Below are 18,646 nucleotides of genomic sequence, written 5' to 3'. Positions count from 1 at the left end.
AGAGGCTGAGGGAGCTGGGGTTGTTTAGTCTAGAGAAGAGGAGGCTCAGGGATGACCTCATCACTCTCTACAACTCCCTGAAAGGAGGTTGTAGCCAGGTGGGGGTTGGTCTCTTCTCCCAGGCAACCAGCAGTAAGACAATGGTCTCAAGCTCTACCAGGGGAGGTTTAGGTTAGATATCAGGAAGAAATTCTTTACAGAGAGGGTAATCAGGCATTGGAATGGGCTGCCCAGGGAGGTGGTGGATTCTCTGTCCCTGAAGGTATTTAAGAAGAGACTGGATGTGGCACTTAGTGCCATAGTGGTGGTAGTGGATCAAGGATTGGACTTGATGATCTCAGAGGTCCTTTCCAAGCCATCTGATTCTATGATTCTATGATTCTATGATTCTGTATGACAGAATAGCCTTCAAAGGAGAAGTAGTTTCTCTTATTTTTTTATTGATTTCTTTTTCTGAATGTGGAAAGATTCTGTTCCTTTTTACCATTCTCCAGTGTGAAAATAGATGCCATTCAACATTTTCTTGTATTTCACAGCCAGGATCTAATGGATTGCTAAACTCTTATTCAGAGTGGGTTCATTTTCTGTATAATCCTAAAAGTTAGATGGACTAGAGATCTGTAAGCTCATTTAGTCCTTTTTGTGGACAAGGCATTTCTGATCTCAGCTGTTTGTTCCTGGCTGTTTCTGCTAGAGTTAATCTGAAATGATGCAAGAAACAAAGTTGTCACCTTCCTGTGATGTTACTCTTCAGTCCAATACCTCTATTAGGCAATTGCCTTACAGATTTCAGCACACTGTAAACCACACAAAAGTAGATCGGGTATCAGAGGTATGATTTTTTAAATGATACTCTGGGGACCAGTATTCTCAGTACATGGGATTCCTGTCTTGGTTTGAGCACACTAAAAATGAAACATTAATCAACAGCAAACCCTGCATACTTCAAGTATGTCCATTTAAATCTACTACAGAGGGAGATAATAATTTTGAATAGAAATTAATCCTTTTCCTTTTAAATAATGAAGATTTCTGAGAACAATCCTATTCATCTCCTGATAGACGTGTAGAAACACGATCTTTATAAACACTGATCTGAAGAGAATGAAGTTTATAAGCAGTGAAGATAAAATGTTGCAGCTTCAATATACACTGAAAATTAAATATGTTATTAAAACCGGAGGAGTCTAGAGAAGATATTTATTTATGAAATAATTATTGTGAAACTGTTGTCAGTTGGGGTTTATCACACTTTACTAGCACCTTTGTCAGTACCAAATATTTTAAAGTCCTGGATGACATCTTGCTCTGATTACATCATAAACTTTAAATTCACTTTCATGCAACCAATACTTTAACTTGCTGCTGAAACCAGTTATATAATTTTTTCTTCTTTGTTTTCTAACCTGTAAAATTAGGACATTTATGTTTGTCTTTAAAGTGGTTTTTTCCTGTGAAAGTGTTGAGCAAGCTAAGTGTTGGTCTTATAATTTCATTGCATATGGATCTTATTCTATAAGATTAATGTACAGAAATAATTGAGGTCCTGGTATATTAAGTGCTTTTTAAGGAATCTTATTTTTTGATGGAATTAAGAAATCTGGTCAACATACTGGAATGATCATTTTATAAGTAATTAAACTTTTTTCCTATTGCAGTGTTAGGATTTATAAGTTATTGATTCCCAATAGACATTACTTTTCTAAAAGCATTAATTTACCTACAGTCCCCCAGACAAATAAACAACTTACTGCAAAATCCATTTCTTCTGTTTATAACAGTTAATCAAGAAAAATTTAATAGATTTTGTGTGTGTGTGTATGTTTGTGTGTGTGAATTGCATGGTGTCTAGTGCCTTGTAGTTCATGCTTTTAGTTTCAAATATTGGTTGGTTAGGCTAAAGCTGTGAAGGGTCTGCCTTTAAAGGGTGCAACTTTGTGGACACATAATATTCAGCACGAATCTTAAGCTTACTTGGTAAATTGGCACAGTGGACTTAAATAGATATTAGGGGTTTGTGTCCATTAAAACTGAAGCCTGGTTTATAATTTAAATTGTGCTACCAAGGCAATGAAAATTGCCAGAATTTATCTACTCTGACCTGTTACTGTTGGACCCAGAGACATTCCTGCACCAACTTGAGTAGGTAAGTATGTCATTGAGGAATCTGCAGCTCGCACTTCAGTGAAAGTTGACACAGAATATAGATATAGAATATATTATTTTCTTTAAAAATTTCCATTTAAAAGAAATAGTAAAATAAATGGAAGTAATGCCATATGACATTATGCTTGTGATGGAAATTCTTAACTAGACTAAATGGGAAATGTTCTTCACATGTCAGTCATATCTGCTAGCATTTGATAAACTTGGATAAAGTACCTTGGATTAACTTCTGCTTTCTTGCAAAACAGTGAATATTTCTGCACTCAGTCTGTTCAAAATTTCTCAAATACTTCATTCCTGGTAATCAACAGAGGTCATGAGACTGATTCTGCTTTCCCTTGTGCTTTGTATAATTTTTAAAGGTATGAATACAAAGTGAGTTAATTTGGTATGATCCTAATTTGCATACTTTTAAGCCTTAAGTGCTGATGCTTAATGAATAAGGATTTCAAGTAGTGTCTAATGGTGACAATAGTGTAACTAGGTCCAGCAACTCAAGTGGTAACAAGACCCTGCTCTTACAAGATCAAGAAGTCAAAAAAGTTTGGAGATCATGGTCTGCTTTTTAATGCAAAAACAGAGAAAGAGAAGAAATAAATCAGTTATTTGAAAAGCATTAAGCATGTTTTTTATTAGTATTTTGACAGCATCTCTATTTATTTCCCTTTAGAGTAAAGGTGTTTTTATTTAAAAAAGCCCATGATGCACTCTTTCATATGTGATTAAAGACTCTACTGGGGAAATAAGAGATCATAACAGATTTATGGTGTCTGAGGTGCTAAAATAATACTGGAGAAACTCTGTTTAGGACTCTTCCTGGCTCAATCTCTGGTTGCAGAACAACAATTCACTCTGCCATAGTCTGGGTGGGGTGAACACAATTCTTTTTCAGTCGGGGACAAAAGTAAGAAATAAAAAGAATAATTTTAAACAATGGCTGAACTGGCATAACTGTCTGAGGGAGGTTATAGCTCTCATTACAGAAGCCTTTTCTTGGTATTCTGTCCTCATAGTATCCTTGGTAGATGGAAGACCCTAAAAGCAGTGATAATTTACATATATATATATATATATATATATATATATATATTCTTTTTTAAATCTAGATTTAGCTTGAGCTTAGTCCTGGAACTTTATCAGAATATATAAGAAAAATGTTAGGGCAGATATTGTTATTTTTGCCTTACATTTCAGCTAAAGATTTCCTATGGCATCTAAGAAATAGGAGAAAGAGAACTCTTACAGACTGCACAATGTTATCCATGCTTTCTTTACAGACAGTTAATGAAACAGACTGACAGAAAAGAAATAATATTCAGGATATTATATTGGAAAACTCACATATTCTGTAGCTAAAGGATATTCTTACAAGTGGATGCAGTGCTGAAATTCTGCACTATAATTGTAAAGAAGTTGAGAGCTCGCACTGCCACAGTTACACGTGAATGTATCGTCAAAGAACAGTCTAGTTATCCCACAGGAAGATACTTGCCAGTTGGGTGAATCTGATACTTCTTTTTTCCCTGTAGTGTGAGCATATATTCAACAGTTTTCAGAACTAAATTCAATTTTATTTTATTTTTTTTACTCCTAATTTTCCCACATTTTATGACTCACAAATCCTACTGCACTAATCAGATAAAACTCCTACTTTCAGAGAAGATTTCTTGTATATTTTTTCTAAGATATAAAGGTTATGTAAGAATAGTCACTATATTCATTCCATCATTCTTAACAAACAGTTTAAGGGTGATCTGTAGTTTCTTATTTACAATGCTTAGAAATGTATGTCTGAAGACTGATTTTGAACTCAGTATAAAGTGTGAGGAGCAGGAATTAAAGTCACTACTAGGAGAAGAAGTGTTAGAATTGGAAATGTCACTAGAATGTGAGATGTCGCACAGGAACTGTTGATCATCAAAAAGATGTTAATTCATGCACTTGCTGCCTGGAAGAGAAAGCATTTGAAGCTGCAGAGGTTGCAACTTTAATTTCAAGTGCAAAGCATAGAGAGTGCAGTGCACTGGGCTGTCTATTGGGCAGGGTGTAAAGAGGTGCTTCTTTAATTTGTCATCCCAGATGGTCACTCTAAACACATTAAACAACGTGTCACTTCAGCAGTTGCCAGCCACATACCCATCAGCAGCAAAACACCAGCAGAAGTTCTTGCAACCTTTCTTTCTTGTGTTTTAAATTATTAACTTTTGCAAAGAAGTGTATGCAGAGAAAGTTTACGTTTCCTGTGTCTAGCACACTGGAATGGAGACTTGAATGGCTTTCATTTAGCACGATATGGGAAGAGGTACTGGAAAATTCTTTTGCTTTCCATACTATGAGTATTGTCTTTTTCTAGTTTGTCAAGTTATTTGTTTACCTATGGCCATTTGAAACATGGATCCATTTGTTTACTTGATTCTTTTCCAGACCTGTCTTCAGGCCTTTGGTTCTTCTCTCTTCAGTTAAAGCCATTAGTACAACAGTTACTCATCTTTGATGGGATTCTTTTTAAAACATGAATAAAGTATCAATTTACAGAAAAAGAGTTTAAGGAATTATTCTGACCTGGAAATTAAAGTTTTGTCATGTCATCCTGTTGTGCTTATCTGCCTTAAAGTTCTTAGGCTGCTGTTTTGCAGCCATTCTTGACTCTATGGAGCATTAAAATGAGGATATATCAACTGGAAAGGTTAAGACAAGATAGCAGACAAATATTTGGTTCAAAATATGTTTCCCATTAATATCTGTTTATCTCGAACTTAAGACTTCTTAAATCTAAAGTGTATTTCTGTCTTGTTCCCAACATGGCAAAATCAATTAGTGATAATCTACATGCAAAAATAACTTCCAAGTCCAGTGTTTTGTAGAAATTAATGGGTATAATTTAGGCTCCCTGTATAGTCACTATGTAAAATTTTCTACCTATTTCACTCTCAGATCTGTGATGATACATGATGTACTATTTCTACTAGGTTATAGCTTTCTATTGTCATTGCCCATAATGATAATCTTACCCTCTTCTGTCTTGCCCTTATGAAAGTATGAAGTGAAGAATTTTCTTGTCAGCTGCAGTTCAGTGCAATAATTTCCCATTTCCAGACCACTGTATTAATGCCTCCTACACAATCACAAACTATCCTCTGACTCATTCTGCATCGAGAAGTGCTGATAAGCTCATCTGGCTTCTTGTGCTTCACTCAGCCTCACAAACCTCTTGGCCTTGTAATAGTTAGCTCTCTAGGTTGCATTGCTTCAAAATGTAGAAGTCCCTGAATTATGAGTTTTAAAATTTAAATTGCAATGTATATTTAGGATACCGATTATTTTAAATTTAACAGAAGCAGAAATTATTGAATGTAAGCAAAAACTGTCTTAGAAGTAAAGTAAATCAGCTTGTGAAGAGCTTTGCGATGCAGAACTCAATCAGCCAAAGTTGGATCAGCGATCTTATAATACACAATGGGCAAATTTACAATGTAAATTTACCTTAAAATATAGATTATAATAAATATCATTAGAGAGATCACAAACCAATATTCTTCTAACTACACACTATGCCTTTACTGCACATCTAGATAGGAAGTCAAAATTCTTCAGCAGTGAAGAATTATGTGACACACAAACTGTTTAATTGAAAACTGGTTTTTATGGCTGAACAGTGCTGTATGTTTATTTATTTATATATGAATATTTTCATCCTGTGTTGTTTATTTGTCTTTCTGAACTGTTAATTCTATCAAGGCTTTCTATATATTTTGAAGTGTTTATTTTCTTAGGAATTTTATTTCAGTTAAGTGTTAAAATAGTACTAATTTGATTTAGAATTTTCCATGCCATGATCCAAATAGAATGGGAAAAATATTCTTTTGACCTTAGTGGTGACTTTTGTATTCATAATGTGAATTATTCAGAGTTTCAGAGTTGCGTAATTGGTCAGGGTTTTTTTGCTGGTTTAGTGGGGTTTTTTTCAATTTTTTTTTTTATTTTTTATTTATTTGTGAGTGAATTTGTATTTTTGTCAAGCAGTGACAATGGGCCATTTGCTCAGGGTATTTGTTTTGCTAGCAACTCTGAATAAGAATGGAAGTTCATTAATAGAGTATTTAAATGCCAGATGTACCATGAAGTACTCCCATTTTTTAAATAGAATGATCAACCTCTTCTGTAATAGCAGAGACAGAGCTTTTCTATTCTTGGCTAGTGTGATGATATCCATGCCACTCAGCACTTACTTCTATATTAATGCTCTTCTGCCTGCCAAAAGCAGCACGTTGCACAGCTTTTTTTCAAGTCCCCAATCACCTGAAATAACTTGCTTTCTATTTATCTCTGTCTCAATTTAGAATGTGATTCATAGGTCTACAGTGAAAAATTATCAGGCTTTTAAAGCACATGGAAGCAAGAACTAATCCTGAGGGATCTTCTTTGTTTGACTCTTAGATGCTGAGCTCCCCAGAGCAAGAACTATCTCTGTATCTTTCACTGTGTCAACCACATTGTCAGCACCTAATTAGAAAGCAAGAGGATGGAGGCAAGTGAAGCTGCCTTTTTCACACTTATGCTGTGATTATTGACCTGTTAAATGATGCTTTTCTTACTTTTTATCTTTTATGATGAACTAAGGATTGGATGCCCCTTCAATATAAAAGGTTAAGGGGAGAGAAACCAAACAGCACTTGGGAGTAGAACAAATATCTCCTCTTCCTTTCTGAAGGAAAGTCTAGATCAAAAGAAAGTATAGAATTGTGGAAAACTCAGGCTAGAAGAGACGTTCCAAATTAATCTCATCCATATCTGCCTTCTGAAGCAGGATAAACATATCTTTAACACATCTGGCAGATTCCCATGTTGGAAATGCATGCATAAAACTCTTGTGTAGTCATGCTAACACATGACCAGCCTTACAAGGAGATGTTTTTCCCATTATATCTAACCTAAATATCTCTTGTTGAATACTGACTTTATTCATTGTAGTCCTCTTAAAAAAGTATTAAAACAAACAAACAAACAGAGAGAGAGAGTTATGCTGCCAGCCTTCAGACTTCAGTTTTTTGCCCAGAGAAACTGTGAATGCCCCATCCCTGGAAGTGTTCAAGGCCAGGTTGGATGGAGCTCTGAGCAACCTGGTTCAGTGGAAGATGTCCCAGCCTAGGGCATGGGGGTTGAAACCAGATGATTTCTGAGGTCCCTTTCAACCCAAGCCATTTATGACTCTATGATATTTCTGCACTAAACAAGCACAGTTCTTTTAACTTTTCTTTTCAGTTCATGATTCTAAATTTCATCAATTTTGTCCTCATCTGAATGTTCTCTTGTTTGTGTATAACCTTATTTTAATAAGGTACATAGAATGAAAAGCCATGTTCCATCTAAGGTCTTACCATCGTTAAATGGAGCAGAATAATGCCTCCTTTGTCTTGTATATGACTCTCTGTTGACATACCTGAGAAAATTTGTCTTTTGTAAACAGACAATGTGATAACATTTTCAATTCTATTTGGCGAGCAGTCAGAGCATCCAGATCCTTTTATTCAGCTCTGGGGATTTTTTTGACTTTTTTTTTTCCTCTTTTCTTCTATTTAATTCCTACCATTTTGAATGTTAAGTTAGTTACTAAGAATAATGATGCTATTATGTACCCTTGGCTACTTTGTTTGCATCAGAATATGCTATGTTAAGAAAAAAATTGTAACATTCAGTACCCATGAGGACTGCTGTGCTTTTACCAAAGTAAGATAAAATTAGAAGGGATGTTTTATACGTTCCTTACGAGCGTTCCTTTGATGAACGTGCATTGCATGTCAGCTGGATGCTATAACTGTTATCTTACTTTTAACTCTTTTGTGATAATTTGGGGATGGATCTCACTTGTATTTTTTTCTGCTGACCCAACCTACTGTCTGGGGAGATTTGTTGCTTACCAAAGTGGACTCAGATGCTGCAGTGAGACTGCTGAGGCTTGTCCTGATGCTTCTCCCCCCATACACTGAAGATGAGTCCAGGAGAGGCCTGGAGCACATCAGGCATGACTACGTGGTGCTGTAGTTGGTGATCAAAGACATGGACAACTTAGGTGGTACCTTCTTGATTCTGCTGAAGAAGGAAAGTCCTGGGAAGAGAAGGATGATTCTGTGCATCAAGACTCAGTTGTACAGCTGTTGGCAACAACAACTTGTTACATTTTATCACCATGGACTCTTTTTGATGCTCAGGAACTGCTAGGAAGAGTCAGGATCCATCTGAGCACCTAGGGGAAAAGCATCCTTATCAATAGGCTAGTGAGGAGACCTGCAACAGGAAATTGAGTGACTACCCATATATAACAGAGGAAGTGGACTGACTGGGCTGACAATTATATGGCGTGCAATTATATGGACAGGAAACACCTTGAAAATAAGAAAACGGCACAAGGGTGACTATTCCAGTATGTCCGCACAAATAGGGAAATGCTGAGGGGACAAATTGTTAGAAATCTCTCATATATTTTCTGTGAAATTAGCATGACTGGAAGACCATATGAAGTGTGTGTATACCAGTGAAGCACAGGCAACAAATGAGGAATTAGAACAGTTGGGATCACAGAGACATGAGATGGCCCACTTGACTGGAGAGCTACAATGGCTGGATGCAGGCTCCTCAGGAAAGACAGACTGGGATGGTAGTGAATGGAAGTTGCTCTTTGTGTGAGAGAGCAGTGGGAATGTGAGAGGTTCTGCCTAACAGTGCATATGAGACAGCTGTGACCTCATGGATCAGGATGAACATTCATTTTAACGTAGGTGATGTTGTGGTGGATCTCTGACTTCCTGATCAGAGTGATCAGGCCTGTTATAGTGGAGACTTCATTAAAAAACTTGGAAGAAGCTTCACATTCTGTGATTCCCATGGGAGAGTTCAACCACTTGGTCTCTGTAAAGGAGCAGCACAGCAGGGCACCATCAGTTCGACAGTTATCAATGCAATGCAGTGGTGATAACTCCTCACTCATGTGATGAAGAGAAGAGACACTCTGCTCAGCCTCAGACATACAGAGAAGGAATAACTTGTAGGGATTGGGAAGATCAGGGGCAACCTTGGCTGCTTAGTAGAGTTCATGATCCCAAGAGAAAAACATAAAAACTGAAAAGCGAGATCACAACTCTGGGTTTCGGAAGAGCAGACTTTGGCCTGTTCAGAAATCTTGGAATAATCCTATGAGTGATGGAGAAAAGATTTGCAAGGAAAACTCTCTTTAATGGTCCATTTAGACAAGCAGGAAATCAAGCAAAAATGGCAAAAGACCTTCTTGGATGAATACGAAACTTCTAACTAGACTCAAACATAAAAAGAAATATAGATGTGATGGAAGCAGGAACAGTTGACCTGGAAACACTTTCCAAGGAGAAATAGGTGCAGTTAGGAAAGCCAAAATTGACCTGTCATTGAATTTAGGGGGCAAGTATTCCACTACCTATATAAGCCAAAAATACTTCTTCTTCTCAGGTGCTATTCCATAACTCTGTTCATTGCAGCCATCACTAGGAAGTTCAGTTTAACTCAAGTATGGCCAGTAGTTAAGTTCGTATCCAAGAGTTTTGTGACTTTATTTTTTGTTTCTCAAAGTGTAAATATGATGGATGAAATTTTGAGATAATGCAGCTTGGAAATCATCCCTGGATGTAATTGCAGGGGAAAATGGAAAGTGCACATTGGCAGCTTTAAAATATTTTTAAAATATTCAGAATTAAGGAAATAACATTAATTTGTCTAGGACAGATAAGTAATGTCTTTTTTGTTTTTTTTTTTTTTTTTTTGAAATACAAGTAAACTTATGGAATGAACAGAGGAAGATGACAAGCAGAGCATAAGAAGAATTACAGATTCAGATAGCTAAACGTTGAAATACTCCAAAAGAAATCACTAACAGGTAATTACTATTTTAAGTTCTGAAATTTTCCTATCTGCAAAACCACTTTCTCCTACTTATATTTTTAATGTTGAAACTTTCATTCAGCTGGTCTGTTAGACAAGAATATAATTTATAACTTAATAAAGACAAAAGAAATGGGAAAGAAACATTTGGTAAAAAATACTTATTATATGTTGATTTCTTCCATTTTCTTACCTAGTACCAATATACATAACAAACTTATTATGAAATAAATTACATGTTTTCTTCTTCTCCAACATATATTCAGCCCACAAAACAATCTATTTCAAAGTAACAGCTCGTATCTGAGACACAGGGCATAAATTTCCCACAGTGTATCCTCATGCTACACTCCTAGGTCTTACATCTCTTCTGGGGCTGAGCAAGTTGGATGTGTTCCTTGTCCATTGCCTTGGCACCATTCACTTTCCCTCTAGAGAAACACTGGTTCAAGCACTTGTCCTTAGAATCCAGCTTTATTTTTCACACCTTTTTCCTTCCCCTCTTCCCTACCTTTTTTTTTTCCTCTGTGGTTTAAACTATGATATCCTCTACTCTGCCTGAAGTCTGACCCTCAAGAGCCTTGTGGAAGGTGTGAGCAGTCACAAATGCATGCTGTGACATGCACTTTCTCAGTACACCATTTCTCTTCCTTTATCCACTGTGACAGCATGGGTCATTAACAATAAGTGAAGGCTGAGCGTAGTATCCTGTGTCACTCCTGCCTGCTCACTGAACTCCTATTGTTCATAAAATCTCTTCATCCTGAACTGATGAAATTCCTGCGGAGGATGAAAATCTGAAGTTCTGACCTCTCATATCTTCAAGACTCTCCTGCAGCTGAATCCTGCCATTGTTTATTATATGCTTTTATCAGATGACTTTTTTCCCAGCAACAAAATTCTCCTTGATGGAAGTTCATGAATGTTTATACCTGAAGAGGGGATGATTTTCTCGCTTTTATTAGCACTGCACTCTTTCTCTCTTCCTCTCTTTGACTTCTCCCTTTCCTTGCACTCCAGACAAATAAAGTTCAGCTTAAACCAGTAAAATAGCAATAAAGAGTCATGGAATATATGCAAACAAACTGGAATTGGTAGGTGAATTAAAATAGTATGCTAAGCGGTTAAAATATTATGCAGAATTAATAATGCGTACGGAAAGATTCACCAAGTTTTTAACAATATAATTTAATATATATTTAAAGGGGTGTTTTGAGGGTATAGGAGTATAAATATTTTCTTTTTAATTTTTATGATCCAAATAGTTGTTATTAGGAGAATGCATTCTTTTCAAACACAACACTGCTACTTGTTTCTAGTCTGATGGTAGAACTGGTGTCAATAGCTCATTAGAATGGAGATCTTTACTGTTCCACCTTATTTAATAGTTAGGCTTTAATGTTTCTCTGTGTCATCCGAAAAAGGGCAAAACTGTGTTTATATAGAAACTCCACAAAATCATGTAGTATTTGCTAATACAGTTGGAAGACAGTTTAGGAGCCAAATATAATGCCTTATTTAGTCTATTCAGGGAAGGTGAAGGGATCATTCAAAATATTTTCTTTCCTGAAAGCTGATTTTCTTGGTGAAAACAATAGTCCCAGAGAAAGTTTGCCTTCATAAAATTTTAAGCCTCCTTTTCATCTGCAACTGTTTTTTCATCACTGCTTATTGCAAGCAGATGAAGAAAGCTGTGTGTGTATGCGGAGCTTCAGCAAACCAAGTGGGACCTGGGAACCTGTCTCTGCTGTAGTGCTAAGTTAGCTTTGCAGTTTTGAAAAGATCGCCAGTTATTTCTAATGGAGAGCATTACTTCCTAAGGGTACCTGCTTTGAAAGCAGCTCTGTTACCATCAGTCTGAGAACTATGAGCTTGTCCTGACCGTTTGATAAATGGGAGCACATTGAAAATGTCTGTGTGCTGGTCTGGCTTAGGATAGGATATGATTCCCTTTCATTTGTTGCTCGGCTCTGTTTTCACTTGCCTGCATCAGCTGATGCAACTATCTTGGTATAAAACCAGCTCTGGTAGTACTCAACCTAAGCTTTAAGCCTCTTCAGAGATGCAGAAACGTGGTAATACAGAAGGGCATTTCAATACATTTTATTTTAGTGTTGAATTTTGCCTTTCTGGAGTTGCAGAGCTGATGTTGAAGTTTCAATATTGTTTTCTTTGTATATTTTTTTAAACTGGAATGAGTGCATGAGATTGATGTGCACTCCAAATCCAGAGTGCAACTCTAGAACTTTGTGGCAAATTATACATGTGGGACTGGTGAAACTTACAGGGAACAGGAATTAAAACACCATAGATACTGCATTTAAAAATAAACAACCTACCTGAATACAAGTAAAGGTATCTAAGCATCTTCCTTCTGAAGAAACAAAATCAACTACTCTTATGGGACAGCAAAAGAACAAAAAAACCCCAAAACCCAAAGCAAATAAAATAAAAAATTAAGTAGATGAGATAAGAAGAAAAAAAAGGAGAAAGGCTGAAAATCTCTACCCAAAAGAATTGGGATCAAATTTTACTTAAGATATATCTTGACTTTTAGTTCCTTGTAACAAATGCAGGGAGTGGGGAGGAAATTACACCATTATTTTATTATTTCTTCAAAAGATTTTCTCAACTTCAACTATTTCTCCTCTGCAGAATTTTAGTTTCATTTTTTGATCCTTTAAATCCTGTAGACTTGGTCTAAACTCTTTTATACCTCTATGTGTCTGAGATTTGCTTTCCAAGAAAAATATTAGAAGATCATGTACCTTACAAATATGAAAGCTTGCATTTTTTGCCTTTGAATAATAGTGAATAAAATAGGTACAACTACAAAATATGAGATAACATCCTACTGAAACAGGTGCATGGAAGATAACAAGCATAGAGCACTTCCTCACTAAGCAGAGGCCTATAGACCGTGAGTATTCTCGTCTGCTCCTACTTTCTGTCCAGGAAGCAGGATGATGTGACCATGGGCAGCAGTGGCAGTGTCTGGAGTGAGTGGCAGGCAGGTAAAGCCTACTTTTATCAGATGTAATGATAAATTTTTATTTAGCATTTCTGAAATGTTCACACATGGGGTGTCACCTTGGGTTGTGCATGTGTAGGGGTGAAGGTGTGTGGGTGTGCTTTTTTCCCCATAGAAATGCTTCTCAGAGCGGGAGGTTTTCATCCCACACACACATGGCTGAAAGCAAAGCAACTGTGTTTAGAAAGGTGCTAAATAAAGTAAATGGCTGAACAGAGGCGAAGGAGGATGAAAGAAATCTGCTGATGCTGGTGTCAAAATAAAATGGGACAATTGTTTAAAACAAAAGCCTGGAATATTTTAGCATCCTTAGATGATTTAATTAGAACTATGTAGCCCTGATTCTCGATTGTTTGTACCTTATATAATCATATCAATTGTTCAAGGTACCATATTGCAAGAAGGGGAGGCATTTACATTGTTCATCAAGAGTGAAAATACCTTAATGTTGCTGCATAGTTTCAAATATAATACAAATACGAAAAAAAAGAAGTCATAAAATCTGTGTTTGAAAACAGTTATGATAGAATGTGGAACAGCCAAGGATCTCCAAACTGTTTCTATTTTAATTTGTCTGTTTGTGCATAGTTCTCACTATTAACATAACATTTATTATTTGAATACCAGTAAATTATACAATTATATCAAGATTCACATCTGGAAAGTCTACACTGAATTTGCAAGGCAACCTTAGCTTTGCAAGGTACCTATTATAGTACACCACAATGTCGTAATATTATATATTATTGAGAAACTGGGATATGTTGTTTGGCAAGTATAACACCAGAGTTAACTAATAAATTTTAAGACAGGGGGATTTTAATAATTCTGGTAGAAAATATTTTATCTCTTTGTTTCCACTTGACCATATGTGTAATGTACATTTTTCTAGAAAATATACAGCACTGCAGCAAAGAAGAAGTCTGGTTGTTATAAGGTCTTGGCTGGCTGTCATTTGGGTCAGATGGAAATCCCCTGGAAGGTGGGATCATACACATAATTTCCCTATTAAGCATGTTTACATACCTAGAGTTCAGGGTGGCATTGTATGAAACAAATAGGGCCAGAAGGATGGACCCAGGAGAAGATGGGGAGACTTCAAGGCTTCTCAGGAGAACGTGGGTAGCAGTAGGGCTTGCTCATAGTGGAAGATGACAACAAAAACTGCACAATGAAGAAGGGCAAGACTTCTCTGGGAGGAATATGCATTTTATTGTAAAGCAGGCAGTTGCTGGAAGTCAGACGTCTGAGGAAAGGATCTGACCTCAAAAAATATGATGTACCAGAGAGAGGATTGATTTCAATTGCTTTTTCATTTACTTCCCTAGCAGATCTGAATGAATCTGCAGATCTGCATCTGCTAGGTATAAAAAAATTACCTGTTCCAAGGCAGTGAATTTTGAGGGACTGTACTTCAAGGAACATATTTTGCAAGTGTAGAGCCTCATCATAGCAGTCATTTAGTCTAATCTGAATAACACTTAGACTTCCATGAATAAAAATTCTTGCTGGAACTAGCATGATAACTTCAATTATTATCCAGCCTTGGCAGTCAACTTCAGTAATAAAAATTTAGCTGTCTTTGGCAAGCTGTCCAAGGAGTTAATTAGCTTCACTGTATTGTACCTTCTGTTTAATTTAGTGAATTTATCTCTCTTCTGTCCTTGTCTGTCATTAACTTTCAGTCTCTTTGATTGCAGTCTACATGGATCTTCAAGTTCTTAATAATTTTCTTTTAGGTAAACTCATTAGACACAGTTTCTATGGTCTTTCAACATTTCAATGTTTTAATCATATTTCTGGTCTCCAAAGGCAGAGGGAATGTAATTTTATTGTGCTGTGTTCCATTGACAAAAAAACTGAAGGTTAGACTTTTCCATTCACTGTTTCACAGAGACAGAATGGAAGTTACAGGCTCCCACAATGGACTCTACCCTGTCAACATGAATGGAATAATTTCTTCCTAGGTCATATACTTACTCTCCAGTTGTTGCCACAGGCAGAGGCAAACACATTAAAATTATGCAGTAGTGACTTCTTTTACTTAAAAACATCTAATAAAAATAAGGATCTCACGGAAGAACTTGAAAGATCAATGATTTTACAGTGTAGGAAAAACAGCCTGATCATTAATCTTTTCCAAAATTAAATTCTTCAGAAAGATGACAGTGCTAGTCCTAACTTACAAGGCAGGCATTACAAAGTTGATGTTAGAAATCAAGTGGCTCTGAATATCAGAGAAATTGAAAATCTTTCAAATGAAGACTTTTAAAAAATTTATTTTCTTAATTTGTAATCAGTGAATTATATTACTAAAAATAATAATTCAGAGCAAGGGGATTTCAGTCAAAATTATTTAAGATACATCTATAATGGTTTCTACATGACTGATGTCTTGAATTTGTCTTGAAGTCGTCTTCAATACCACAGACAGACTATCACAGAGGTTTTTTTCCTAGTAGAGCACATAAAAGGATAAGAATTTTTTTATTGAAGAGGTAAGGTTTGTGAATGGGGGAATTTGCAGTTCAGAGGCTGGAATGACTTTTAACATAATTTACTACTGTGTGTCCTGAGGGTCACATCAAACCACTTTCTTATGATAACTAGTGTGAAAGCAGAACAAGACTATCACAAATTTAATTAGACTGGCCGCATAATTTATGCTGCTGAATATTGCTGGAATTGTTAATAGAACATTCATGTACTCACAATGTATAGAAATAGCTTTCTTGCCATGTTATCACAGCCTCACAGTTCTATAAACAGTTTTGTCTAAATGTGCACAAAAATATAGTCATAGATGGGTATAAATGATATTTTTCAGCATTTCAAATGATTTGAATATCTTTCTGCTGTAAGTCAATTTCATTAATATTTGCCATATAGGAATTGTTGATATTAAATTTCCCTTGAATGAGTTATAAGCAGGTTTTTGTTGGGTTTTGTGTTTTTCAACAGATGCTTTTGAAGTGTCTGAGAAACAAAATAATACCACGTTTACCAAAGCAGGAGAAAATGTTACTTTTACTTGCCTTTATAAAACCAGAGATTCAATGCAGCAAGCAATGTGGGAAGGGGTTAAAGCAGATTGGGTAGATATCATAATTCTGTGCAACTCTTCTGGAAAGCAAAGCTTTTGTTCAGATTTCAAAGAGCGTACACTGGTGGATTGTTCTCACCAGGCAAACCCTAGGATCGTCTTTCAAAACATTACAGCCTCTGACTTTGCACTGTACTGCTGTGTAGCTGCTGGAAGAAACAAAACCTGTGTGATGAATTCTACTGTGGTTGGTAAGTGTTAAAGGAAGTGGTAAAGGAAGAAGTGTTAAATGTTTTCAAAACAGGACCTTCTGAAACATTAGCACTTTTACCCATACAAAATAACTCTTCAGTAACAAGTGAGGATTTATTCAAGTACTGCATTCCAATTAGCAGGATGTAAAAGATAGCAAAGTTAACAATCTCATTTCCACAGAAATAAGACGGTTTTAAGCTTGTCTCATCTCATTATAGGAGAGTAGAACTGTGAGCAACTGTTTTGATGTTAAGAATCGTAGAATCACAGAATAGAATAGAATAGAATCATAGAATCATTAAGGTTGGAAAAGACCTCCAAGATCATCAAGTCCAACCTTTGACCAAACACCATCATGTCAACTAAACCATAACATTAAGTGCCACATCCGGTTGTTTCTTGAACACTTCTAAGGACAGTGACTCCATTACCTCCCTGGGAAACCTGTTTCGATGCCTGGCCACCCTTTTAGTGAAGAAATTCTTCCTGATGTCTAACTTGAATCTTCCCTGCTGAAGCTTGAGGGAACCTCTTGACCTATTGCTAGTTGCCTGAGAGAAGAGGCTGACTCTCACCTTTCTACAACCTTTTCAGGTAGTTGTAGAGAGTGAAAAGTTCTCCCCTGACCCTCCTTTCCACCAGGCTAAAGACACTCAGCTCCTTCAGCTGCTCCTCGTATGACTTAAAAGGATGAGAAGCTTTGGAATGGAAAAGACTGCCTTAGTTTGCAGGGAGAGGTGGGACCCAAAGAAGGCACAAGGGAAATTCCCCATAAGCACAGTGTACTGCAGGGCCCTGAGGATGAGACCTGTCCTCCAACGAAGGCAAAGAGCACACTCACAGTTGAAAATGTGGAATTTTGTAAACTGACCTCTACCTTATTCAGGTAGGGAGTTTCCTTATGAAGCTCACTCAGCTCTCTAGGTTTTGCTGTAACTATTGTCACACTTAGCTTATAATGGGAGCTACATATCCCCACAGACAGACCCAAAATTTCTCAAACTGTGGGATGAAATCTACCTTTACTTCTACTTTCTCTTATAATTAAAAAAAAAAAAAAAAAAAAAAAGGAAAAAAGAAGGCTTAGTTTTGCTTCTTCCCTGCAGAACGCATTTTGAAGACTTGCTTCTTCAAATCATACCACTCCATTCCTTCTTCTGTTGCTGCATTCAGTCCAGCTTTCATTTTTCTGCTTTTATTCCTGGTAATACATGAGTGTTAGTAGTCATCTCTTTGGCAGTACTGAGGCATGGGGTGTAAAACTGCAGAATATATTTAATCTGTGATTAGTTTAATTGAGAAGTGAAGGTTGTGTTTGCAAAAAAACATAATGACCTGTTTTACTCTGAATACTTGACCACTAAAATCCATAAAAGTGAGTAGAATGTGAGAATAGAGGAATTGAGAGAATAGAGAAAACAGCACAAAATGTCCTCTCACCTCTGACAATTTTAAACATTGAAATTTCAAAATGTTGACTTTATTGGTATAATCAAGCACATCCTTACTGTAAAGCAATAGAAATATTTTCTGTTTACTTCAGGTGCAATGCTTCTCACACCAAAATGAAAACGTATAATGAGTTGCAAAAAATTCGTTAACTTTCAGAATGATCATTTCTACCTACACAAAGAGTTTAGTTTCCACGCTCCTTTTGCTCTTGTAACAAATTCAGTTTATGGTTTTTAGTCCTAACAATGGCAGCATAGTTATACCTGTTTATTAGAAAAAAAAAAAAAAAGCAGCATTCAAGAATCTGAAGTACACTATGATTCAGAAAAAACCCACTGTATCCCTTTTAAGCCTCACTCTGTAATATGAAGTGTATTTTGTTGAGTTTTGATTAATTCCAAAGGAAGCTAATTTTCAAGGATTTCCAATTATTTCTCTTTAACATCTGCAACTGTTTCATGTCACGTGATTAGTATTTCCAGTACGATATGGAGAAACAGTGAGGGTAAAGAAGAGATTGCCAGGCGTCAGCTTCCACCACACCTGGTGGCACAGCTAGAGAAGTCTCTCACAGACTCAGGAGTGACTTACTCTTCTTGATCCGACAATAATTGAATAAACCAAGTGGTGCCAGAAACCTGCTACATTAATTTTATTATGTGTGTTCTATCAGTTCAGTCATGTCATTTTCTTTGGCCCAGCATTACAGCTGAGCCAAGCTGTAGCTTGGATTTGCTACCAAGCTCTTCCAAAGCTTTAAGTTTACTGGTGTGATTCTGCATGGTAAAAAA

General features: G+C 36.4%; 1 protein-coding gene across 1 annotated transcript in view; it reads left to right on the top strand.

Moving 5' to 3' along the window:
* The window catches only part of CD226 (CD226 molecule), a 48,322-nt gene that overhangs the window by 20,588 nt on the left and 9,088 nt on the right, over positions 1–18,646 (top strand). Inside the window, 1 exon segment of the mRNA XM_027882862.1 lies at positions 16,067–16,399. Within this exon segment, the coding sequence (XP_027738663.1) occupies positions 16,067–16,399 (333 nt within the window).

Source organism: Empidonax traillii, unplaced genomic scaffold (assembly GCF_003031625.1).
Source record: "Empidonax traillii isolate 1590-97213 ecotype Southwest subspecies unplaced genomic scaffold, ASM303162v1 scaffold113:size1526484, whole genome shotgun sequence".
Taxonomy (NCBI): domain Eukaryota; kingdom Metazoa; phylum Chordata; class Aves; order Passeriformes; family Tyrannidae; genus Empidonax; species Empidonax traillii.
This window is presented reverse-complemented; position numbering and strand designations above follow the sequence as displayed.